Consider the following 26,412-nt stretch of genomic DNA (forward strand, 5'->3'; position numbering starts at 1 on the left):
CCATTGGTTTCTTAAAAATCACAAATTAAAACTTTGTCATTTAATTCACCAATATTTATTCAGGCCATCATAACTATTTCGTTAAATTCTGTGCCTCACCTGCTGTCATTTAAACTAACGTTACCAATTTGTCATAGACCTTGCACTAATCTTGAATCAGCTTTTCATTCACCCAAACTTTTATCACAACAAAAAAAGTTTGCATTTTAAAGGTATACGCTGATGTGCAATTAACTTCACGGCGACTGAAGAGAGTTACTCAATTTGTATATAGTATTCAGTTAAGCCCAGTTGGCCTTTGGGATGGCCCCAGTGCCATATGCCTACCGCCTTGTGAAGGTAGTCAGCATTTACATGGGAGCATATGCTTGGGCCGACAACAGCTGCATCCAGCAACAGGCTGCATTTTACAGCTAAAACAAAACAGCAACAAGCCCACTTAACTTCACTCACAGCTTTATTACATCTCTCCAAGAATCTAGAGTTGCGATATTTATTTGCACCAGTACTCTGGCACATAAACAGGCAATATCTATAGAGTCGGTTGACACACCAAGCAACTAGAAATCAGCGACAGACAGAACTTTCTACAATTAGCTTTGCCTTTTCCATGAGCTGGTGTCTTGGTTATGTTTTAGGAACTTGATTCTTGCTTTCAGCAGCCTGAAATACAGAAACACAAAGTAGCATGTCTTCCTATAAACATTTATTCACGAAAACAAATATGAAGTCAGCTCCTCCAAACAAAGGAACCATAGCTAAGAGAAGACACTATGGCAATCTCTCGTTGACGCATATAAAGTGTAAACATGCCTTGCTGAAGTCGATGACAAGAACCTACAATCGATCTGTTTCCGAGCCACATCAAACAGGGCAACACACAGCATCAACAGTACACTGAGCGGAAAACCGTTTATGAACGCAATTTTTTTAATAGAATGCAAGATTTCAATACAACAGTCAATATATCCGCAGATCACCCGACGACAGCCTTGCATTTTTTTTCTCTTAATGTTCTTGCTATTGTCAAAAGCGTTCCCGATGGGTTTTCTATGGCAGTCTTAACTGTTAGATGCGATCGATGGACAAACTTTAAAAGAAAGATTTTGTTAGATATCCGAAGAATGAACCATTACGTTCAATATTTCCGTAGCAGCATCTTACAGTTTCCCGATTTTCAAAATTTCTGTCTGAGAAAGTTGTACATGAGAAAAGTGACAAAATACACAAGGGGTGATACGAATGCATTGCTTACAAACCTTGATTATTGCAGAATATTGCATGTTACGACAGTAAATTTTTACTTAAAATCTCCGTTTCTCATTTTCGGCCATTTTTAAATATTTATTGAAAATCGCAGCACTCCCTTTTCCTTCTTGTTGGGTTGTTTTGAGTGCTGTCAGTCAAATAAAAAACAGGCACGACCACGACTTTATGATTATGAAATATGCTGCAATAACCTTTGTAGCACCTGTGCTTTCCCATAAAGCTACTAGTATATATCAAAGTTACACCTCCATCACACAAAACTATTGTCCTTTTTATAGAAGGACACTACTTAATATCAATTTCCATACGTGCTACCACGTTAAAAAAAATGGACATAGCTAGTGAATGACAACTGTGACAATTAAAGCAGGATCACTTTAGAGAAATGTTCGTGAATTAAATATTTCAGTGCCTTCACACAAATCTCTAGTTTTTCGGACCCAGGCAGGGATAGGGGAATGCTAATATCTATTAATCATTTTTTTTGTCGATCAAAGCAGGAAAAAAAATTTTTCTCTTGAAATTGAAGATAATTGTTTTGTTATTTATGTTACAATTATTTATGTTAATGTTGCAAGTTCCATGTAGGATGTAATCGAATGGGCATGATGACAGCTCTGCGAGATTCTTTCTAAAATGCGACACATTATAGTACACGTGAGATATTCCACACTGCTTTAAAACTGTGCACAGTCAGATATCATCACTGGTCATTAAAAGGACAGCCAAGAAAACGAAGACTGCTTCCCTGTAATTTCACACTTAAAATTTTTAAGTGCTGCGATGAACAAGTTGATGAGAGCACATTAAGCGGACAACATGCGAATGACTTTACGGAACTATTCCATAAACAATGTCATCAGTTTGAAACAGTAACACAAACTCAGCATCTGAGAGTGACACTTCTCAAGATGCACTAACCACTCTACGCTTCTAGGGCAAATTGATTACTTCAATTGACGAGATGGCCTTCTCATGCTCCCAACTCAAAGCTGCCTTTGACATACAAGCAAATGTTGTCGTAAATTGCATCATTTACTCATATGAACACGCAGAATACATCACGTATGCCTCATAAATAAAATAAAAACCTGCTGAGGAATGGGATGAAATTATTTACCCAAGGCTTCGGGCACTTGCATTTGACACTCTGTGACTTCCATCCCAACACATTCCTCTTAAAGGGGTAGAGACATCAAATTCCAAGGTTGTACAAAAGACTGTCATACGTTTCCTTTGTATGTGAGGACCAGAAGAGCGAAGTATTAAATTTAAGGGATGTCTAGAACATATTTCAATTTCATTTTAAAGTTTGTGAAAATGCTCACTCTTGAAGTCTGAGCCATCGCTAGTGCATCAATGTGACGTAGGAACAGAGAAGAAAACACAAGCAAGTATTTTCTACATCATTGCACAGTTTTCTGATGTACGGGACCAAGTTTTGCGGTTTCGCGGCCTAGCAACCTTGGTTACGAGTGCTCACGAGTCTTTTTTTCTGCACGCTTGCGAGTGCGATGGTGCTTTACGCCCGGCGTTGCCGCAGGCGATGTCGTTGCCGAAAGATCCACTTTTGCAGAGGAATATTGCCGGTGCTCTAATCTAGGAAGCATTCTCTGGTATCATGGATGTTATGTATTTTCTTGTGCGAACGTGAAGTACGCCGAGCATGCCGGCCGGCTGGCCAGCCTGGATCCCGTCTCCGGCGTCATAACAACGAGCTAAAGTGTGTTCTTGACGTAAATAATAAACCCTGGGATAAGAAATGTGAAAAATGTGTCATTCTTGAAGATCGCTGACCAATACTGAGCTGCTGGCAAAGGTAACGACTGTGATACGAGCAAACTTCTTGTCACAACCGCCTCGCAGCTGCCGCTGGCCCGACGTTCGGGTCCGACTCGCCTGGTGCCCGCTCGCTTTGCTGCTGAAGGCGTCGCGGAGATTTACCATACTATTATTTTATTGTGAGATGATGCTGTTGACAGTAAATCGATGTGTAGAGTATGCCTTTTATTATAGCTAAGGCGACTTCCGAAGCGCCGGCCGCTGCGGCTCCAATGCGAAAGAGGCTATAGGCCTAGCGACGACCACGGCAGCCAGGCAGCAGCAGAGCTCGCCGCCCGGAGCGCCCGCGAGCGGTGCTGTTGCCGAAAGCTCGAAACATAAGCAGGCATGCTTTATCGCTGCTCGAGCAGTCTTTCTGATAACAAGGCGATCTTGTCTTTTCTTGCGACATTTGTACACCATCCCAAGCAGCGCTCAGGCACTGCTGCACGGCGGCGAAGTGCGACACCGATTGTGGACGGAGCTTGGGTACAGCGGCGCAGCGATGCTCACCGCTCCGTGTGTGCCTGCTTGCAGTGGGTCGGCAGTTCGCAAGCGACGATCGGTGCGGCGCGTCGGCCAAGTGGCCATATGGTTTGAATGTTGCTGCGCGTGCATTATATTTGTCTACATAATGATTGCATTTTGCGCTCTGAACTCGGTACTCGCTTTTGGTCGGCGAATGTTTTCGCTCGGCCACCGATCTGCCCAAGACGCGTCGGCCGACGGGTCTCGTCGGCATCTTTGGTCGGCGACGTTGTCACACTAGGACGACGCTTGGTCGTTGGAGGCGTCGTCGTCGTCGTCGGTGCAGTGTGACTGGCTAGCCGGGGAACGACCAGGTTGGCCGACGCGACTGTCGGCATCGGGGTCCCGTCGGCCTAGTGTGAACGCGCCTGAACTGCGCGCTGGTCCCAGGCTGCCCTAGTCGTCGCTAGGCCTAGGTGATTTCGCTTCGAAGCAGCAGTTGACGCCGCTTTGGAAGTCAACTGTGCTATAATAAAAGGCCTACTCTTCACATCACTTTAGTGCGAACTCGTTCCATAATAGAAGATAAGTTCGATTTCGTGCACGACGCCTTCATCAACGGAGCTAGCAGACGAGCAGCGCACACGAAGCAGCAGCGTCGAGCTGTCGGGATAGGACAACGTCGGCGTGAGGTCGGCGCTGTTGTCGGCAGAGTGTGACACACGGGTCGGCCGACGGCGATGCGCTCGCCGAGCGACGACCGGCGCTCGGTCGGCGTCTGCGCAGTGTGACAGACACGTCGACGGCACGAAAATCGCTGCCGCCGACCATCGCCAGACTGAAATCGTCCGATCGTCGGCCTAGTGTGAACGTGCCTTTACCATTTGACGTTGCCTACACGCTCGGCGTTCGCTGGCGCAATCTGAGCTACGTCGGGCCTGACGCCTGCCTCCTCTTCGGAATCACTGGCCAGCGGATCAAAAATGAAGTTGTTGTCGGGGTTCGAGCCGCGGCGTCTCCTTCCTCGTCTGCGTCATCCCGCGATTCCTCATAATCGGTGTCTTCGCCGAAATAAAACTCTTCTTTCCGACTCGGAGCTATTCGGCATTGCGACTTGCCCTCCGCCCGGCTCTCCGTGTTTACGCGCACCACGTGCGTGTCAAGCAGACGACATGCCTACACGACGTCACGGCTTTCCGGACCCACATGACAACACATTGTCTGGTTTTTGACGTCATGCAAGAGCCTGGCAAAACCTGGCAACTACGAACCGAAACCGAAACTGCTGGGTACAAATAATACGATTATTAATTATATAATGCGAGTTCATGCTTCTAAGATGGTGTTCCATGCTCACTGAATCGCTACGCATTATTTACAACCCAGAGGTACAATACAAAAATTTGGTGTCTCTACCCCTTTAAGGGGAGATCCTGGACTTGAAAAAAAAAATTTATTAATGAGGTCACAGTTCAGAAATCTTCAGGGAATATGTATTCTTGTGCGCTGATTCTAGATGTGTCATTTAATTTCATGTAAAACAATTCCTTGAGCCCTTATGCACTTTTTATGCAAGTATTTTGCGAAGAGTTTTGAAAAAAAATTTGCTCTGGGAAACTCGCTGAAAGTTATGCCATTTGGGTTCTCTTGACACCAAGGAATACAATAAGGGTGAAATTGTCTTGCTGGCTATCATAGAACTTAGGTTATAGGGTTTTGAAGTTGTCGCTTCAGAAATGAGAAGTGTGTACTAATCCTGTTTCTGAAGTGGCAGCCTCAGTACCCTACAACTCAAATTCTATGATAGCCAGGATGGTAATTTTACCCTTATTGCATTCCTTGGTATCAAGAGAACCCAATGGCATAAATTTCAGCGAGTTTCCCACAGCAAATTTTCTTCAAAACTCTTCGCAAAATACCGTATTTTCCGGTATATAAGACGCGGCTTTTTTTCAAAAATCTTGCTGGTGCGTCCTATACAAGGGTGCGTCTTATATGCGACTTTTTTTGTTTTTTTTTTGCGAGTTCAGAAATTACTGAGGTCCATGTTCAAGCTTTTTTCACCGAAAAAAACATGACTACCAATAATGCGGTTTTAACACGGTTAATACTTCAATACGGGGACCACCGAGAGCAACTTTATTATTAAACGGTGGGGATGACGACCTCCGGAATCATAAACCCGCGACCGTTTCGCAGGCCCCAAGCAAAAGTAATGTGAAATGCCAAAAGATGGTGACAATCGCGTTTCTCGCCATTGTCAAGACAAGCCGGCGTTTCTTTCAGTCACCCTTTGCAACTTTGTTTGCTCCGTGTACGTAGTACGTACGTAGTGCGAAGAAAATGTTTCAGCTGGGTCGCCTCCAGAAATGGGCGTGCTTTTTGATAGCACATCTTAAGATCAAGACTTCGAAGGTTTTAAGTTAATATAAAATGTTCTTATGGACATAAGGAGAGTTCCTTCGTTCTTTTTTTCTTTTTTTTTTTGCGAAAACGTGGGTGGGTTTGGCGTGAGTGTTGACTTTTTCGATCACTTAGCGGTGCTTAAGGACTTCTCACAGGTAAGGTGCATTTTGCAATGGTCGCACAAGCATGTTTAATTAAGCCTCACTAGGCTAACTGGGTAGATTGGGATGCATCTTATACACGGGTGCGTCTTATATAATAACTTTTTCAATGACAGCCTGCATATATGGGGGGTGCGTCTTATACAAGGGTGCGTCTTATACACCGGAAAATACGGTACTTGCATAAAAAGTGCATAAGTGCTCAAGGAATTGTTTTACATGAAATTAAATGGCACATCTAGAATCAGCGCACAAGAACACATATTCCCTGAAGATTTTTTAACTGTGACTTCATTAATAAATTTTATTTTTCAAGACCAGGCTCCCCTCTTCAGAAGAAGACGAGCATACGCTCAAGTCGCATGGCCATTGCCTGGCTGGACTGTCTGATCTCGGACTTTATCCGGAGAAGCCTCGGAATTGGAGCAGAGTCAACAGCAGTCCGAGATCAGCTAGTCCAGCCAAGCAATAGCCATGCGACTTGAGCGTATGCTCGTCTTCTTCTTTACAAGAGGAAGTTTTCTGGGATAGGGTGGTCGTGGATGGCACAAGAGATTTCAACACCAGAGGAAGAGGTCGCACTGGATGCTGATGATTCCACAGCTTGATACGTACATTGATTCGGGAAAGATGATGAGCGCTGTGTCGTGCTGAAAGTCATTCACTCTCTTGTTCCCTTGATTTCCCGAGACAGCATTGAGGAGAGGCTGCTTTTCAGCTGGTTAGGAGTCGTCTTGAAGGTCTTGCATGTGAAGGCTGGAAAAGAAAAGATACCAGCGTTAGTTTGTCAGGCAGCTCTGAACAGGACGCCAAAGGAAACAAAGCTGGTGTACACTGATGGAACAATCGTTTCTTTTCTTTTTATCTCGTTAGAATATCTGTATCACGTTGCAGTTCTAGAGCAAACGAATGCTAAGCATAAAAAGAAAGACAGCTGTTATAATCATACATGACAAAATGCTTCGAGAAGGAGTATTGTAAAAGCAACATCTCTAGCATATTAGTTTTTTCAATTAAAGTTATGGTTTCAGTTAGTTGGTTCACGACGATGGGAAAGCACACTTACACAGACAAGATGGGTGCTGTTCTGTCAGTACAAAACAGTACCAGTTTTGTCCCATGTAAGCTTTTCTATCGTCTTCATTTTCACTACTAGTTTTTCCAAACTCTCCAACACTTCCAGTTTTGCACTGCTTCATTTTTGATTCCTAAATCACCACATAAGCAGCAAAAAATCTAGAGATCAATTACTACTTAAGTCCCTAAAAAACAGCTCAAGACTATTTCTATTTTTATGATGCAAGGGTGGCTAGGCCGAGCACCATTACTAATGTGTTTTAATCTGCTTGTGTTTCAATCTGCAGTTAAGGTGGGGTCGTTGACTCCCCTTAACCCAAACAATTTACTTAAAGACCTAAAGAGTTTAGTACTACTAAGACCGCACAAGAATTCAAAGCACAACTCTCGTCTTGCCTTTAAGAAACCTTATCTCACTCCAATGAATAAATGGTTGCATTCATGAACTGAGCAAAGCCACGTGTTCCTTGACTGCCTTCGATCAAGACTAACTACAAGTTCTTATTCTTTTGGCACCAATGACACTTCATTACTAACGACTTAATCAGGTCTTTGGATTAATGAGAATCAATAACATCAACTCCTTAGAGTCCTTGAGAGACCTAGCACGGTTAAAATTGGTCTTTAAACTCTATCATGGTCAGTTCTGTCTTAACTGTTCACCATACTTGCAGCCTTTATCATCTAGAGTCACAAGGCAAACCACGCTCATAATCTGACTCTGTTATTCACCCATACAAATATCTTCAAATATTCTTTCTTTCCTAGGACTAAATCCGCATAAAAATATCTTCAAATATTCTTTCTTTCCTGGGACTAAATCCGATTGGAATAATCTACCAGCTCATGTGTTTGCATCCAAAAATGTGCTCTCTGCGAATGAACGAGCTTTTGACTGTTAACCTTTGCTCCTCATTTGTCACAATTTATTTTTTGTATTTCCTCCTTTTTGTGCTTTTTTCATCCAGTGTGTAGATCCCTACATTTGGCATTGTGAATTGATGGTCCACAGAACGATTCCCCCCACTCCTGCTTGGGCATTTTTTGCCTTCCAGCATTGAACAAACAAAAAACAAGGGGACAAAGTGAACACAGGGTTCTGCCTGAAAAGCACTTGCATGCCATGAAAACAAGACAAAAGAACAAAACGTTGTCACGAACTTCTCAATTTTTGCTTCCAAAAACAGTGTTGAAGATTTCGCGAGAGTTGTTTCCGTCAAGCAGACTTCACGGCAACACATTTGGGCTGCCCACTGTGTCTGAAGAAAGACAGCTTCAGGCAAGTTCTAAGGAGTTGGAAATTGCTGACAATTATACACTCGAGCGTGACTTTGTTGGTTTCAGTTTAAAGTCACATACAAGGACAATAAAAGTAATGTAAGGTACAAACAAATTAAACCACGGAAAAAAGGAACGTATCTTACAAATTTACCCAAGAGAAACACTCCAATGCATGACAGCACGAAACCAAATAAGCAACAGAGTCAGCCATGCTAAAACAAATGAGGGCAGAATTCTCAGCATGCAAGCTCGATAAACTTATCCCTTGCTAGCTGTGCAGCAATCAATGCATGCAGTTTCTTCTAATCTCTAACTACTGTGGGAAAAATCCTAGAAACTGTTATATCATGATCAACAAACTCTTCAATTTACTGCGACAAAAATTCCTTACACACGGCTTCCTTGGATAGAAATGTACAGCTGTACACTAGTATTTCAAGCTTTTCCAGCTGGCATGTATATGTTACCATGTGTTCTATCACTTTAAATGGTATTCATGCCAAGTTGAATTCTCTTCAACACTACTCAACCATTAAAAGGGCAGTTCTGGGAGTTGTACAGGCTCACACAATATGTTGAAAATTTCACCGTTGGTTCCTCTCGATCTTCTGATCTTTAATGCCAAATTTTGCAAGCATGCGGCACTTCAAATGAACACAAAATCATTTTAGAGTTTAACATTTCTTGGGACTAAAATGGGACGAATTTCGTGGCCAACACTGCATTTGCGATCTAATAGAGTAGGCTGAAACATACTAACCCATTAAAATGTCGACATTGTTTAAGGTAGTTTAAATATTTCACGGGATAAGGTTGCTGGTTAAAATCACCTGCTCAACCATTCAACATGCACATGACAGTTTTGCGGACACTGTTTATGACACCGTTTCTTGGTAATTTGTGACGTCGTGTTCACTGAAACCCAGTCTTCATTTTAGTTAACTGTACTTAAAACAGTCTTAAAATTGTTTTGTCCATAATTTCGAAAAATGACTGGTTGCAGAAAGAGGGGGAGGACCACAAAACACATATTGGTCAAGAACTCAAACCGTAATAAAAAAGAAAAAATCAAGAGTTGCTGTGGAGAAAAAGTGATATACAATCTCACTCCTTCTCAACCTCTTCCTTCAACCCTTGCAGTCCCCATTTCACTCTTCCCCCTTCAATTCAATTTAATTCAATTTTATTTCGAATCTCTTTTACGAAAAATACAAAACACTTCCTTCTGCCCTTACGGATTCCGAGCAGTGCTACCCTGTCACCGGACTGCGGAGTATGGCATCTTTATCGCACTGCAATCACAACTCTATCTTACTTATGATTGCGTTGACGCGGACTGGGTCCAGTGCCGGCTTCTGCTCCACGTTCATGGCCTTGAACCGGTTGCAGCCTTTGCCAAACAGGGTCTTCCCCAGCAGCTCCTCATTTGTGAACAGCATGCGGATGAGGCGCCGCGCAAACTTCGAGGGCGTGTTGTGCTGGTGAGCGAGCAGTTGGTCCAGCTGCATGCCGTCCACCATGACACCACCCCCGATGTCCACCTTCGAGGAGAAACAGAGAGGGGGGAACTTACCGTTATTATCACCACCTGGACATCTTTCGAAAGCCATGCAGAACACCAAAGTAATGTTCACCACTCTAGCAAGAGAACAGCAGTTCGTAATTGGTGGCGACTCAGGCTATGAGAGACGCCGCAGTGAAGGGCTCCGGAAATTTCGACCACCTGGGGTTCTTTAACGTGCACTGACATTGCACAGTACACGGGCCTCTAGAATTTCGCCTCCATCGAAATTCAGAAGAATAAGAATGGGATGGAGCGCATATGGCAGGTTCCCTCAGATCATGAATGGTAGTTTGCCAATATCCCTCAAGAGAACAGTATAGAACAGCTGTATCTTACCGGTACTCACCTATGGGGCAGAAACGTGGAGGCTAACAAAGAGGGTTTAGCTTAAGGTACGGACAACGCAGCGAGCTGTGGAGCTAACGTGAATATTAAGAGATCAGAAGAGGGCGGAGTGGGTGAGGGAACAAACGCGGGTTAATGACATCGTAGTCAAAATGAAGAGGAAGAAATGGGCTTGGGCAGGGCATGCAATGCGAAGGAAAGATAATCGATGGCTCTCAAGGGTAACGGAGTGGATTCCAAGAGAAGGCAAGCGTAGCAGGGGCTGGCAGAAAGTTAGATGGACGGATGAGATTAAGAAGTTTGCGGGAATACTGTGGCCGCAACTGGCAAAGGACATGATTAATTGGAGACATTGGAGAGGCCTTTGCCCTGCAGTGGGCGTAGTCAGGTTGATGATGGTGATGGACATCTTTCAAAGCCCTCTGTGCTCACTTTGCAAAGACCTGAACACTGCACTAACCTAGCTCTTTTCTTGATACCTATTAGTTTCTCCCCCTTGCTTTTTTTTTCTTGCCTGAGAGCTTCCTGAATAATTCGTTATTCTTGTGCAGTTTATTTCTTGTTTGCATTTATCACAACTGCAACCCGCACTCCTCTAATACCACCTCAAATGGTACGACATTGTATTCACTTTAGAGGTTTGATATGTTCGTCATTTGTTTTCTATTCACTGGCATTAAAATTAGTTTTTACATTTGTTTCGTACTTATATTTGGCGTTTCTTGTATCCCTGTAGCTGCTTCTTGGTGTCTGTCATTATGCTTTGCCCGCTTTATTTATATAATTTTTCCCCGTGTTCCAGTACACGGATCACTTGATTTCTTCCACGCACATGAGAGACACAATGATTGACTGAATGACTGATTAAATATTATTATCATTACTGTTACCAAAATGGAGCACGAAGGAAACAAAGGGGATAGGCTGGCAAGGGGCACCCAAACGGCACAACATCTTCCTACCTCGGGGGAAAGGGAAAAAGAGTGTACACATAATGAACCAATGATAAAACATAACAGAGAGAACATGATAAGTGAGGAAAAACAACAACAGAAAGAAAAAGTAATCAGATGAGAACAATGTGCCATTAAGCAATACAGGATACGCTGCTTCGTGGAAGCTTGAAGGTGCTGAGTAGCGACAGAAGAACAAGGCCGAATGTGAGGTCAGATTGTGATGCAGTCAACTAGTATTAACTAAAGTGACTGGAAGCATTCGAAGTCCAATTGTGGCATTGGTTTCCCGTCATTCCTATAGGCATTTTTCTGAAAAAAAGGTATTTTATTTCACAGTTGTAGTCAGAGCCTTTCTTTACCCACATTTGCCCTTGTTCTGTTGCCACTAATACGCATCTTCAAGCTACCATGCAACGTGCCAGTCTCTGGCTACCTTTGTTACCAATCAACCAACCTCTCGTTCAAAGACATTCCTCTGCCACCAAAACAAAAACTGCAGCCCATCCCAAGTGAACAAATGCCAACACAGGAGCAGAAACAATACCTTTCGTGGTTCGGCAACAACAATCTTGCCATTGTCTCCCCTTTGCAGGATTCCCTTGAGCTCTTTGACCAGTTGGAGAGATTCTGAAATAAAAAAGAAAACAATAAATAGACGCAAAGCATTTTACAGCGCTATCTGTATTAGCCCGGTCATCTCAGTTTTGTGTCATTATCAGTGTTGTCATCCCATTTGGATGCCCCATTCCTAAGTGTAAGAAGACTCAGAGCAAAAAAGAAAGATTCAGAGAGACGTGACAGCCCTCCATTTTCTACACCGTCTCTCTCATGGCTTAGCTACTGGCTGTGGATTTCTACAATTACTAAAATTGGCTTCAGTTACACGTCCACTCAGGATGGGGTCCCAGTAACAGCTCTCGCTGCATAAGATGGTGAACTACATGTACAAAGCTGTCCGCTCTAGAGCACAGCCACTCTACTCTGCTCACCACCCTCCTACGAAGGCCAACTGAATTCGAACCAGAGTCCCTAACCCAGACCATAATGCAGAGTAAATTTCCCCTCAATTACGAATCAGCACAATCAATGATAGTCTACTGCTGCTATTATATTAGTGACAATACAGTGGCAACAGCAGTCATGCATGGTGTCATCACTGTGCTAAAGACTTTGCGAAGAAGCTAGCGCTGATGACTTGTCGTACCGAGGATAAGTAGCTGCAATTTTTTTTTGTAAGATAACTAGACGACTAACCATACACACAGTTGCCAGCATGCATAAACATCAGCAATGCAACTGCTTTCAGGATGATAGATTTCTGTAGCTAAAATGTATTGCATTATTTGAAAGAGTGGTCCTTACATTTCTGCAATTTTGGCTACTTGGCAGACCACAGTGAAATGCCCTGAGGAGATGAGATGGGCAGTACTTTGCAACTGTTCGGCAAATTCTTAACCATGACTATTGTTGCAGATATTTGGAACCACTGTGTATGCTGCTGCAATAATTCTCCAGGGTTTGCGTATAAGATGACACGTTTACAGTAGTGGCTGGCCAGTAAAGCATGTGATCTACTTTTCACATTCTGCGTACCGGAGCTACACTGAGCACTTAAAAAGCATGCTGAAATTAACATGAAATAGATAAGAATAATAAATTTTGACCCCGAAACAGTAGACAAAAAAGGCTGCTATCAACAACAACAAAAAAAAATTGTACTGGCCGGGATTTGTAAATAGGCTACCATGTAAGGCAAGGCGAGACCATGTAGAAAATGCCTAATAAACACATCCAGACACCTTGATGTCCTCACGGAGTGAAGAAACAACAGTGCAGCAATACCTGACATCTCTTCAAACCAGGCGTGTATTCAGATGATGCTTTTCCAATGATTCTGTCTAAAATACACAAGCCACCAGGATTCCTTCCAGGCTCAGCTTTGTGGCTTGTTTCCCATCCCCAACATTCTATGCCTCTCAAGAGTGAGGGATCTGCTCATGCTCACCTGTCTAGGACAGGCAAAGCAATGCACCAAGGAAATGAACCCATGCACAGAGCAAGTGAAAAGAAATGCAGCCAAGAATTACTGCAGTTATAGTATTCTTGCATGATCATGTAGAGTGTAATGATCATGTAAAGTGTATGATCATGTAGAGTGTAAAAATGTCTCAACATGTGAATGCACAGAGGCAATAGTTTCATTAGGCTTTAACTAACTGATTGCCCCATTACCATTGTGTAATGCGAGAGTCAGCGGCAGATGTTTGCATCACCACTCGACCATGCCATGTGGAGGAAGTACTCGCTCATGCTCTTAGCCGCAGGCAATGCCGCATAGTTGTGATGTGGCGAATGGCGCAAGCACTAGTTTGCACCACCACACATAGCAGATGCCACTCCATTTTCCGTATTTGTCTGTCATCCTTCGTGTCACACAAATGCTGATGCCACCGAACTGGGAAAAGTGGCCTCAGCAGGTACTGCTGTTAAACATGTGGTTTCTTATATGCCAAGCTGTCTAATGCTGAGCAAAGACCTCCCACAGCCACTGCCGAACACTGTCACAGCAACCTCATTAACCTTATCACTCATTTGACCAAAGCTTGCATTCCTTTCACTGGACTACAAGAAGCTACCAGCTACCTGTTCTGTACATCACATCCCCCCACTTAACAACTTTCCTCATCCCAATTTCACATGGGCTATACCTTCCAATCACATCTAATTCATGCTACTGTCTTTTTGTCTCTATATCTCTAGACACCGCAATAATTTCATCTTTCATAGCTTGCTGCACTGCCCTAGCCTGCTTTCAAGTTTGTTTGCTACCCAAACAGTTTAAGCCTGACACGGGAGTGCTGGTCAAATACCTTGGCTGTTTCCTTTCTTTTCGGAGAATTTGGATAAGCTGCTGATCAAATGCCTGCAGAAAGTGCTCCAACCTAATTTCGTTTGTGTGGTCTGAATATGCTTTTGCTGTCTCAATAATTTCAATGCCTAATTGTCTGCTATGAAGTGTTCATCAACACAATGTAGAACACTAGGTTTCCTTCACATTAACACTCAGACCTGCCATTGCACTTTGCTTCAGTCAGGCCTCTTCATCCCTCAAGTTCTTAGGCTTGAATCGAAAGTGGATTGAAGGTTTATGGGGGTTTAACATCCCAAAGCGACTCGGGCTGCGAGAGATGCTACAGTGAAGGGCTCCGAAAATTTCGACCACTTGGGGTTCTTTAACGTGCACTGACATTGCACAGCACACGGGCCTCTAGAATTTCTCCTTCATCGAAACTCAACCTCCGCGGTCGGGATCAAACCCACGTCTCTCAGGACAGCAGCAGAGCGCTACAACCACTGAGCTACCGCGGTGGCGAATTGAAGGTTTCCAAGGCATTCCATGTTATGAAGTACTGATGCCTACACACTAGAACCTTGCTGTTACTTTCTTGGGTGCTGTGTTGCGAGCCTGTCCCAATGAAGATCCTCCCACAGAAATCCATGTATAATATACAAACTTGGCAGCTACAACTGTGGCAGATTTCCCTCATGGTACATGTCATGAATGTCCACTTGTGCAACTGCTTTTCTCTGTGGCAACTTGTGTTGTGTTGTGTTTAATGGCGCATAAGCAACTAAGGCTATCATGCGCCAAGCTTGGGGTAAAGAAAATTGTTTTATATAGGATGTTATACAAAAGACTAAATGAACGGTGGTGTAAAGGGCCTAAAAAGTTAATTCATGCAACCTAGTATAAACGTAAGACAAAAGTTTAGAAGTGACTTATGGTCAAAGCTTTAAAGAGGGTTGGACACCTCAGCAGCCATCCTTGGCTGTGCAAGGATCTCGAGGTCCCCAACCAATGGAATAGGGACCTCAGCCGTCTTCTCGGGAGTGAGAAAGTGGCCGAGGTGCATTAGAATTAAAACAGACCAGTGGGTAAAACACATTTAGAGACACTTAAGAAATCCTGATTCTTTAAGAAAGCTAAAAACATGTGATATATCAACAATTGCATTATCTCCTAAAAGCAGTTTAGGGTGAAAAGGGATGTATTCTTTATAAAATTGAGTAAAGTACTTTTTCCTTATTTTTTCCAATTTCGTACAAGAGAATAAAATGTGGTTAATCGTAACTTCAACTCCGCATTCCTCGCAAATAGGTTGATCTTTGTTGTTACAGCTGGTGGTGAAGTTCCACCAGCACTATAACGCCAGTGCGAACAACTGAAGGTGCAAAACAAAGCTATGCCAAGACAGAAAGTATGCTCATTGGCTCAAGAACTGCTCTTTCTTTCATCTGCTTTTCTCTTGTCCCCTGCAGCTTAAGAAGACACATCTTGCATTTTTTAAGAGATGAGGCTTGTATAGGATTAAAGCGGCCGCTGAGAGGTCAATGCACTCCCCAAGCTGCTCAGGCAGATGGGAAGCCACCTCAGGGCATTTTAAACATTTGTGCAATACGCATTTGCGCATTGCACATTTGTGTACGTGCATGCACATGCACATATGCGCATTTGTGCAGAATAATCATGAGGGACACAGAGCGCAGCAAATTCCAGGGAAGCACGATGAGCTCACAAGATATAAAAATAGTAGCGGCAGACAACAATGTACAATTCTTTCGCGCACTTCATTCGGCTACCACTTTTCCCAGCTCATACTTTCTTTTTTTTCGAGGTCCCGTGACAAAAGTAACAGCTGTCTACGTACTCCCTTTCTAAGTCCAGTGCTTTTGACGTTTTCTAAAAATATACATGGAAAAAGCAACACAGATGGCATCTCTGTGCCTGGTACCACTTCTGATTGTTATTCTCTCACTCCACTAATAAAGACTGTGACTGCGTAGCAGGGGGCGGCAGAAAATTAGGTGGGTGGATGAGATTAAGAAATTTGCGGGAATATGGTGGTTGCGGCTGGCGAAGGACAGGGTTAATTGGAAAGACATGGGAGAGGCCTTTGCCCTGCAGTGAGCATAGTCAGGCTGGTGAGGATGGTGATTTTTCCAGTCCACATCAAAATTTATGTTGAGAGTGTGCTGAAATTGTTCACAGCATTCAGCATCACATGCTGAATTTGCCATGTGAATAAGCAGGTTTTATGTTGGTTGAATGTTCGGGCTGTGTTCAACTTTTGTGGAAAAGTGGCCACCATGTTTGTTCAATATTCTCACCAAGTTTGTCAAATATACCATCTGTGTTCAATCCTTGTAGAAAAATGGTATCAGGTTTCCGTTGGATATCCTCAACCCCAGTTATTAGACATTTTTATGCTGAATTGAAGAGGCAGGTTAAATGTTGGTCGTATGTTCCGGCTGTGTTGCATCTTCACAGAAAAGTAGCCACCATGCTTCCGCTGAGTATTCTCAACACCGGTCCTTAAGTATTTTCATGCCAAGCTCGTGATGAATTCTTGAGCGACTCAACACATCACGTTGAATTTGTGTTGACGATATGAAGGCTTCACATAGAAAAGCAGCCGCCGTGCCTAGGCTGTGTTGAACTCTCTCCACGTCATTTCTTCATTGTTGTCGTCTCGAATAAGCGTTGAAAAGCGAAGAGAGTCGATTCTCCTCTGAAAGAAATTTCTGCTCCACAGAATGAAATGATTATACAGGGAAGAGGTCGTCTCGAGTAAGTGTTGAAAAGCGAAGAGAGTCGATTCTCCTCTGAAAGAAATTTCTACTCCACAGAATGAAATGATTATACAGGGAAGAGGTCGTCTCGAGTAAACGTTGAAAAGCGAAGAGAGTCGATTCTCCTCTGAAAGAAATTTCTGCTCCACAGAATGAAATGATTATACAGGGAAGAGGTCGTCTCGAGTAAGTGTTGAAAAGCGAAGAGAGTCGATTCTCCTCTGAAAGAAATTTCTGCTCCACAGAATGAAATGATTATACAAGCAAGAGGTCGTCTCGAGTAAGTGTTGAAAAGCGAAGAGAGTCGATTCTCCTCTGAAAGAAATTTCTGCTCCACAGAATGAAATGATGATACAGGGAAGAGGTTGTCTTGAGTAAACGTTGAAAAGCGAAGAGAGTCGATTCTCCTCTGAAAGAAATTTCTGCTCCACAGAATGAAATGATTATACAAGGAAGAGGTCGTCTCGAGTAAGCGTTGAAAAGCGATGAGTCGATTCTCCTCTGAAAGAAATTTCTGCTCCACAGAATGAAATGATTATACAAGGAAGAGGTCGTCTCGAGTAAGCGTTGAAAAGCGATGAGTCGATTCTCCTCTGAAAGAAATTTCTGCTCCACAGAATGAAATGATTATACAAGGAAGAGGTCGTCTCGAAAGCGTTGAAAAGCGATGAGTCGATTCTCCTCTGAAAGAAATTTCTGCTCCACAGAATGAAATGATTATACAGGGATAGGAAAAAGAACAGACACAGACTATCCTGCAAAGTACTTTATTTTTAATTACAATTAATGCGCGATGCAGGTCATCAAGTAAAGACAGCACTCAGGGAGAGCCCACGTAAGCAGCGGATGCACCCTCTGCTTTCTTCATGTGAGTAAGGAGCATCACGGAAAGAGTGCTTTTCACGTTGCGGAGGCCAGCTCCAGGAAACCTGGCACATGTGTAGTCTGTAAAAAAAAATAACAGAAATTAGCAAGCATTCCAAGTGTGCCATGTAAACACCTAAACAGGATTTTAGCATGTGTAATACAGGGTGTGCTGTTTGTCACGGCACTCAATTTGTGCAGTGCAGAGTTGGAGCGGTGTACAGAATTCCGTTCTCGTGTGGCCATTTCTACGTGGGCCAAACAGGCAGGCGCCTCAATGAACGCCTGTTAGAACACGCTACAGTAGAATCTCGGTGATACGAAATTCAAGGGGCGGCGAAAATTTTCGTATCACCAAAAAACGAGCAAAATCCGTTTTCGAACCATCCAAAACGCACGAAACATTTATTTCCGTTGAAAGAAGTCGCGTATGTCCTTCTGCACCTTCTTTTCCGCGAGATCTGACAGCAGAGAGCTTTGAAAGCTGAAAAACTGGGCTGCTGTGTTCTCCCGCACAGACTCGGAGTTCACGGCGCGCCGCAGAATATCGAGGGCATGCATCGTTTCTGATGACGTCGGCGGTGGGTCATCACTGCTTTGGTCGTCGTCGTCTTCGTCACTGCTTGGGATGTCAGTCTGTGATGACGCTTCCTCCGCGATGTCTTCCACTGTGCGGAGACCACAGGTGGCGAGACCGTCGTCCGCAGTGACAAAATCGTCGACGCAACAGTCGACGCCAAGTTGGTTCCAGACATCGGTCGGAATCAGGTCTGGCACTTGCGAGGCGGCAGCCACGGCGGATTTAAAAATCCCACACTTCGTGAAACAATTGGCGACAGTCGCAGGAGTGACCCTATCCCAGGCCATTGCGACAAAGTGCATGGCATCCAGAAGACTAATCTGGAGATTAGCATCTTTCCGTTCAATCTTCGCGAGGAGGCGGCGCACCAACAAACCCTTGAAATGGTGTTTGACATTTCTGATAATTCCCGCATCCAGTGGTTGTAAATGACTGGTTGCGTTCGGGGGCAGGAACACCACCTTAACACTCTGTAGCGTCATTTGTTTCGGATGGGCGGTACACTGGTCCAGCAACAAAACAATTTTTCTGTTTTGGCAAGAAATCTTGCGGTCAAGGTAGGTGACAAATTCCGTAAACAGAGAAGACGTCATCCACGCCTTTTTGTTAGCCTTGTAGACGCAGGGCAATCGACCGGCTGCCTTAAAGCATCGAGGCTTTTGGTACTTGCCAATGATGGTCAGCGGCATCTTTTCTGATCCGTCGGCGTTGCAACAGAACAAAACTGTTACACGCTGTTTGCTTTTTTGTCCGCCCTGGCAGGCATCGCCTTTAAAGCACAAACTTTTTTCGGGCTGAAGATTGTAGAACAGCCCTGCTTCGTCTACATTAAAAACATCACGCGCTTCATATCCCGCTATGTAAGACGGCAGCGTGGTTGTCATCCAGTCTTCCACAGCGGAGGCGTCGACTTTCTTTCCTTCGCCACATACGGTCTTGTACGAAAGGTTATGCCGTACCTTGAACCGGTGAATCCACCCACTAGATGCCTGAAAGTTATCAATGCCCAGCTTGAGTGCGATGTCCGCTGCCTTCTCGCGAAGCACTTTTCCGTCGATGTTGACGCCGGCCGCCGTGACCTCTCTGAACCACGTTAGAAGAACCTCTTCCAACTTCACATAGTGGGCAGTTTTCGCTTCTTTGGAATTTATCGCGAAGCGCTGCACATTTTGCATTATTTGGTCGCGCTGACCAAAGATCGTTGACAACGTTGACAGCGGCAGGCCTAGTTCCTTGGCCATGTCAGTGCACCTTTTCTTGGGCTCTTTGTCCACCTTATTTAAAATTTCCAATTTGTCCTTAAAGGTCAGCGCCTTCCGCTTCCGTGACATTGCAGTATCCTTTCACATTGCTGAGATCGATGATCACAAAACGACACGCTGTCAACACGTTGTCTGCCTCAACAAACGAGTAAACGAAACGCACGCTGGCCACTGCAGCAGAGACTCCGGAAAGCGCAAGAGTGGGGCCTGCGGGGCGACGGAGAAATGTGGAGAGGGCCGCATCCGGGCCGTGCGCACAACGCCGCCGGGCTGCTTGGCCAATAGGGAGCAACAACGAAATAAAAAAAAAGTGGCGGAGAGGGGGGAGAGGGAGACTGAAGGAGAAGGGAAACGCTCCTTCGCCAACTTCTCTGCTGCCGCGGGTTCCCGAGCCGGTTCCCCCACCCCGCTGTTTTTTTTTTTGTTTTTTTTTTCTTTCGCGCGTGTGTGCTTGATCCGTGTTGCTCTGCTGCACACGCTTTTCTCGCTGTGCGTGTGCGCGGGCCTCGACGGTCGTGACACCGAAGTTCGTATCACCCGTCGCGAAGAGAAAAAGTGTTCGGAACATCCGATTTTTTGCCCATTGAACGCAATGCAATTCGGCCGGGGAATTTTATGAATTCGTATCACACCAAAATTCGTATCAGCCGAGTTCGTATCACCGAGATTCTACTGTAATTCTTTGGGAGGCTCCTGTTTGTCAAAATTGGTTGCACATTGCAAATCCTGCCTGTGCACTCCGTACTTTGACAGCACTGTTGTGCTGTATCGTCACAAAGAGCAACTAGTACGGGAGGTAGTAGAGGCGTATCATATCTTCACAGAAGTTGGCTCATGTGTGAGCAGCACTTCGATGGCCTTGTCTAAGCGCGAGATATGTCTGTTGGAAAAGCGTGAGAGCCTGTAGGTGCTTACGATTGAGCAATTATTTTCCTTTCGTTTTAGGTTAGTAGTTTGTGATGATGATGTGAGGCTGCGACGCAGCGATTACAGATTATTTAACTGTGGCTTTCCGATTAAAACAATCAGTTGTAAGTCAGCGCGTGTTGGTGTATCTCTTTTTGTGGTCCTTCGTATTAGTTGCGCTGTTTCGTTCCTTAAGATGTAGTACAGTTGCTGACTGAAAGTTCAGACCCCCAATTTTTTTTTAATGTGCTTCATTATTCAAGCTTTCTCGCGGCACTAACACATGTCAAACAGAGCCATGTACAAGAGCAACAGAAATTTCAGGTGCACTGCAACTGACTGCTTGATTTTTCGGTCCTCATTCTCACTCACCACAGCACTGCTACCAACAGTGAACCACAGTGGAATCTCGTCAATTCAAACTTAAACAGAGACCGAAAACTTGTTTGAATAAAGTGTAGTTTCAAGCGAGCCACTTAAATTACAGGGCTGATATCCTCCGGGAGCGGTCACACTGCATGTGTGTGCTTGCGAGTTTGTACCGATCTCGAACAACACGCCCTGTACAAAACTTCAATAGCAGTCAAAGTTTATGGAACACATCTGTGCCGAGTCCTTACCAACAAAATTTTAGCGAGGCATTCACGACACTGTACATGTGTCAATGCGAAAGCATTCATGCAGTCATGGTGGGATGTCCTTCACCACTCCTACCGGAAGTCGGCAGTCAGTTTCGTTTTCGGATCAGCGGTGGCTCGTGTTGGCTTGCTAGGCTTGTTCAGGATTCTGTTGGATTATGGACTTATGGATTGGATTGTGGACTTTTCTGGATTGGATTATAGACTTTGGATACAGATTGACCAATGTTTCCACAGTTAAGTTCAGCCAGTTTAGCCAATGGATCAATTGTTATGCGGCTAGTGTTGGATTGGCTATGGATCTGTCTTGTTGGATGAAGGCCACTGAGCCATGAGCCAAGAAATGCTTTCTTATTAATATGCAAAGCGGCAGCCACTAAGCTCGTGGGAAGTATACAGCTGCACAGAGATGGTGCGCTGAAGAAGATGGTGGATCAATGGTGGATCAGATATGGCAGATCAACTTAACCTTGATCACAACTTAATCTGATTCTAATATCCTCACTAGACGTGCCGACAACCCATCAAAGCAAAACCATGAGCCAAACAGACTAAACACACGGCTTTACACGTCTTCTCGGTTTAACTACGTACCGTATTTACTCGCATAATGATCGCACTCGCGTAATGATTGCACCCCAGAATTTTCTTGGCAAAATTCAGTTTTTTTTATTCCCCGAGTATTGATCGCACCCTGAACTTGCCGCGGCAATTTGTCGATGATGTCGAGTCTAGCCAACGATGATCGTACTTGCTTATCTCTCTGACAAATGGCACGTGCTGATTACCATTTTGCTCGGTGAACATTGCAGCGGCAGCCGCCTGTTGGTTGACCTGCGGTCACACGGGCAGTCTAAATGCGGTTATGCTTAACCGCGGATACCAAACTTAACTGCGGTTATCTCGAATCACGGTTCGCCATTGTCGCAAGTCTCGCCACCGTTCTGGGTTGCGGTGCAACGAACGAAGTGACGCGGTGATCCGGCTAAACTTTATTGTTCTCGTAAATAATAAGCCCTGGGATACGGGAGCGTCAAAAATGAATCCTCCTTGAGGATCACGGGCCTGTACCGAGTTGATGGTAGGAGTAATAACTGCGATACTAGCTAATTTGCGTTCGCAGCCTCGTAGCAGTTGCCGCCATTTCAGCGCGAGTGACCCGGTCTGCTTGGCCAGTTCCGCTGCGAAGGCATCGCTGGAATCGATCGTATATATTCCTTTTAATATGAAACAATGAGGTTGTGAGTAAGGCAGCGCCATAAGTAGAGCATTCATTATAGCGTTGGTCAATTCAAAAGCGCCGTCCACTGTGGCTTCGATATGAAACAAGTTAGGCCTAGCGACGAATAGGAAGTACAGAGCGCCGTCGTCCGCCGCGCTCACGGGCGGCACCATTGCGGTAAGCGCGTGGAATCCAGTGCTCCGAGCGTTGCGAACGTGTCACGTAAGTACATCAACGATATGGCAGGGACCGGACATTTTTCGGCGTAACAGCAGTAAAATGCGTAGCTTGAGAGCCGCGGGACGTTGCTGTTGTACGCTGTTGCCGCGCTATCGGACGAGATCGAAGGCCGCATAAAAGCACCGTTGCACAGCACTATACACACTGCCTATTTTGATGCGTTGCTATTAGAACATGATTTAGTGCGAAGAAAGTACGTTCTTGAAGAGGGCCAGCTCTTGCGCTTTTCGCACTCTACCTTCTTGGTTAACAACGTAAGCCAACATTGCCGAGATCGGTTCGCGATAACCACGGGTAGCGCACCCATGTGATAAGGGTTGTCTGCCTGCTACTTGTTTGCGTTTTCGGTGCTTAATTTTTTTTTGTAATTTACCCCGCGTAATGATCACACCCCTAATTTTGCGTCAATCTTTTGAAAAAAAAAGTACGGTCATTATGCGAGTAAAAATGGTAAAACCCCACCATTTTTTTTTCTGTCACGCTGTTTCGGCACCAACCAGACAGTGGCTGTGATGTCGCAAATGAGTTGATGCACCACAGACATCGTGTGGGGCGAAAAAATTCTGCTCTGTTGTTTCAATTCATGTAACTGATACTCCAGCCTGCCCCATAAGCCGGAATGAACAAACAGCCATTACATCACGTTTTTTGCATGCTACACATGACGTCAACCTTGCTTAACACATCTGTGATGTCACAGCCACCATTCAGCTGTTGAAACTGAAAGTGAAGCACAAATGAAAAAAACCGAATCGATTTATTTACAGGACTCAGGCAAAATTCATGCAGCAACTCCTGTTTACTGATATTTTGCACACTGTTTGAAGAAAAGAACACAACCACAATTTTGTGTTTTGCACTGCTTTTAGGAACTGTGTAGTGATCAGGTTTGATTCGGTTTATGGGGTTTAACGTCCCAACGTGACTCAGGCTATGAGAGATGCCGCCGTGAAGAGGTCCAGAAATTTCGACCACCTGGGGTTCTTTAACGTGCACCGACATCGCACAGCACACGGGCCTCTAGAATTTTGCCCCCATCGAAATTCGGCTGCCACGGCCGGGATCCAACCCGCGTCTTTCGGGCCAGCAGCCGAGCGCCATAACCACTGAGCCACCGCGGCAGCAGTGATCGGATAAAATTATCACCAGCTCATGCAAGAAAGCAGCACATGCAAACAGAAAGTAAGCACACTCACTTAGTATGGCGTTCACGCGCACGGGGTCAAGGGCCTCCTTGACAGGGTGGTCCTTGTGCAGATGAGTTCTGTTCTGCCCAAAGAGAGATTTCCCTTTGAGCTCCTCAGGTGTGAAGAGATGGCGCAGAAGCGCCCGAGCAAACTTGCCCGCGCCACCACCGCCCCGCTCCAGCCTTCGGAGTGTGGGTTCCTCAATTAGAATTCCGCCCCCAATGTGAATCTGCAAGCAAAGCATCAAATAAAAAAAAATTATAGGGTAGATTACACTCTCGTGTAAGACTGATGACACAGCGATGCTGCTTGAGTTTGGTTCCACTAAGTTTGCCATTAGCATTTTTGCTATCGTTGAAAACGTTCTTCATTGGTTTTCTTGGCACCCTTAAAGGTGCAGTGGAGAGGAATCCGAACTCACATTTTTGCCGCGGGAACTCAATCTACACGTTCCGAGCATTCGTAGAAACATCGGTTTACTGCCCTGTGTGGCCGATTTCCATAATTAAATCGGATTAACGTCCGGCTCCCGCCTTTTTTTTTTTTAATTCTCCCCGTACGGTGGGCGGAGTCGACAAACACGTGGAATGCCTTTCACCCAGTCCCGTGGCGGCTTGCCGCTCTGCCATCGGCGGAGTAATACGTAGTAATCCGTAGAAGCAAATAGTCCGCGCGTATTTTTTATTTCTGCGGGCTTATTTTGCGGCTATATTATCTGCGAATGAAAATATTTATTCACGAAAACCTAAAAAAAACAAAACAAAGCGAAAGCAAAGCCTCCATGCAGCTGGCTGAAAGGCACTCCACGCACTGGTCAACTCCGCCCACCGTACGGGGAGAATTAAAAAAATAAAGGCGGGAGCCGGACGTTAATTCGATTTAATTAGGGAAAATCGGCCACACAGGGCAATAAGTCGATGTTTCTAAGAATGCACAGAACGTGTAGATCGAGTTCCTGTGGCAGAAAGACAAGTTCAGATTACTCTTCAGTGCACCTTTAACTACTTGATGCGAGCGATGGATAAATTTTTACAAGAAACATTTTGCTACGCATCGGAAGAATCGACCATTACATTTAATGTTTCTACAGCAGTACCTTATAACATTCCACAGCTGTCTCACAACTAAAATTGGTGTCCATGAAAATCATGAACTTGAGCTGTGTTTGCAGTAATGAGGTCACCCACGGACACCTGACACCCCCTGCCGAAGCAGACGACAACTAATACAATAGTTGTCCGCTCCGACAGGGGGCGTCAGGCGTCCGTGGGTGACCTCATTACTGCAAACACAGCCACTGCTGCGCACGGACAACGGAACAACCTCTGGCTTAAACAACATCGCTGTTAAAAGGGTGGATGCTAAAAGTTCAGCTTAAGTGAAAAAGGCAATTTAGTAGTGCCCAGGCACTGAAAACGTCAAATAAAAGCTGTGAACTTCAAGGATTTCAACAGTGATCACCTCGTCAATGCAGAAATGCAAAAAAGGTGAAAGATTTATCAAGAAAAACATGATTACAGCACCATTAAATGCATTGAACTCAGTTTAATGATTGGCAACTCAGTTGCCAATATAGTTGCATTCATTTTGGAATTAAGTGTTTTCTTTGCACTTTTATCTCCAGATTACCAAAAAACATGCGCCAAAACAGTACCTGTAAACGTCCGGAAATAAAAAAACATGAAGAAGCAAAACTTCGACTCCGAGATTTGCTTGATATGCTGAACATGCTGCTAACGGTTACTGCCATGTGGCTTGTACTGAATTCGCCAAGCAGTGTGATAAGCAAATTAAAGAATTGGGGTCTGCACGCAACTTTAAAAACAGCCTAAGATGATGGTCGATCAGCCCTGTATTTCTGTGCATGTGGCAACTGTTGCCGAGTTTGCTGATTTGCTCTGCCATTGGGTGCTGATCAGGCAAATAGGCAAGGCTCAAGTGATATTACTGAAAGATTGGAAGGGTGTACATGGGCATAGAGCATACTCAAGTCCATGCATACCTTGGGACATGGAATCACATTGTTAGGTCCCACTTTGGCAGGCACCACTCTGACACCGGTCAATGCCTCGACGGGCTCCACGTTGACGGGCCTCACGTTGGCGGGCCTCACGTTGGCGGGCCTCACGTTGGCGGGCACCACACTGTCAGGTACCACATCGTCAGGTACCACGTTGTCAGGAGCCCGATTGTCAGGCACCACTCTGTCACTTCTACTTTCGTTTCCAATCATTTTCTGCAGCCTCTTCACCATCTTGGCAAGTTCTGTAAAGCAAGAAGCAAAGAAAAAAAAACAACTGTTAGAAGTAGGGAAAAGAAAACTTACAGGATGACCAGACATCCGAGGCAACAATTCTGCAAAAGTAGTTGGATGTACCCTTGAAGATTACTTTGACGGTTTGCTCTCATTTAATCTGAGCCGACCCTTCACGCACACGACAGCTTCTCTGGACAGTGACGGTGGGCAGGTGAATTTCCTGTGGAATGGCATCACGGCACACATGCGGCTCGAAGCAACAGCTGCATAATGACAC

At 44.8% G+C, this 26,412-nt stretch overlaps 2 protein-coding genes across 2 annotated transcripts; both read right to left on the bottom strand.

Annotated features, from left to right (window-relative positions):
• Positions 1 to 439: 439 nt before the first annotated feature.
• LOC149328587 (uncharacterized) lies at positions 440 to 13,197 on the bottom strand. The gene is made up of 5 exons (XM_089559031.1): positions 13,191 to 13,197; positions 11,893 to 11,975; positions 9,799 to 10,024; positions 6,741 to 6,881; positions 440 to 663 (listed from the first exon to the last, which is right to left on the bottom strand). Exons 1-4 carry the CDS (start codon positions 13,195 to 13,197, stop codon positions 6,787 to 6,789), a joined length of 411 nt encoding a protein of 136 aa, XP_089415157.1. The 3' UTR covers positions 440 to 663; positions 6,741 to 6,786.
• Positions 13,198 to 17,780: 4,583 nt separating this feature from the next.
• LOC149328588 (uncharacterized) lies at positions 17,781 to 26,138 on the bottom strand. Its single transcript, XM_089562289.1, has 3 exons — positions 25,881 to 26,138; positions 23,888 to 24,107; positions 17,781 to 17,924 (listed from the first exon to the last, which is right to left on the bottom strand). Exons 1-3 carry the CDS (start codon positions 26,130 to 26,132, stop codon positions 17,800 to 17,802), a joined length of 597 nt encoding a protein of 198 aa, XP_089418415.1. The 5' UTR covers positions 26,133 to 26,138; the 3' UTR covers positions 17,781 to 17,799.
• Between the last annotated feature and the right edge of the window lie 274 nt (positions 26,139 to 26,412).

Source organism: Amblyomma mixtum, chromosome 9 (genome assembly GCF_055824585.1).
Source record: "Amblyomma mixtum isolate Tamu chromosome 9, ASM5582458v1, whole genome shotgun sequence".
Lineage (NCBI taxonomy): Eukaryota > Metazoa > Arthropoda > Arachnida > Ixodida > Ixodidae > Amblyomma > Amblyomma mixtum.

Excerpts from the sequence above, each read along its gene's own strand:
- LOC149328587 (XM_089559031.1), bottom strand. Across the intron at positions 10,025-11,892 it reads TTGTTGCCGAACCACGAAAG|GTGGACATCGGGGGTGGTGT; the intron begins GTATTGTTTCTG and ends TTCTCCTCGAAG. Across the intron at positions 6,882-9,798 it reads CCGCGTCAACGCAATCATAA|CCTTCACATGCAAGACCTTC; the intron begins GTAAGATAGAGT and ends TTTCTTTTCCAG.
- LOC149328588 (XM_089562289.1), bottom strand. The coding sequence starts at position 26,132 with ATGGTGAAGAGGCTGCAGAAAATGATTGGAAACGAAAGTAGAAGTGAC. Across the intron at positions 24,108-25,880 it reads ATGTGATTCCATGTCCCAAG|ATTCACATTGGGGGCGGAAT; the intron begins GTATGCATGGAC and ends CTTTGCTTGCAG. Across the intron at positions 17,925-23,887 it reads GCGCGTGAACGCCATACTAA|ACTACACATGTGCCAGGTTT; the intron begins GTGAGTGTGCTT and ends TTTTTTTTACAG.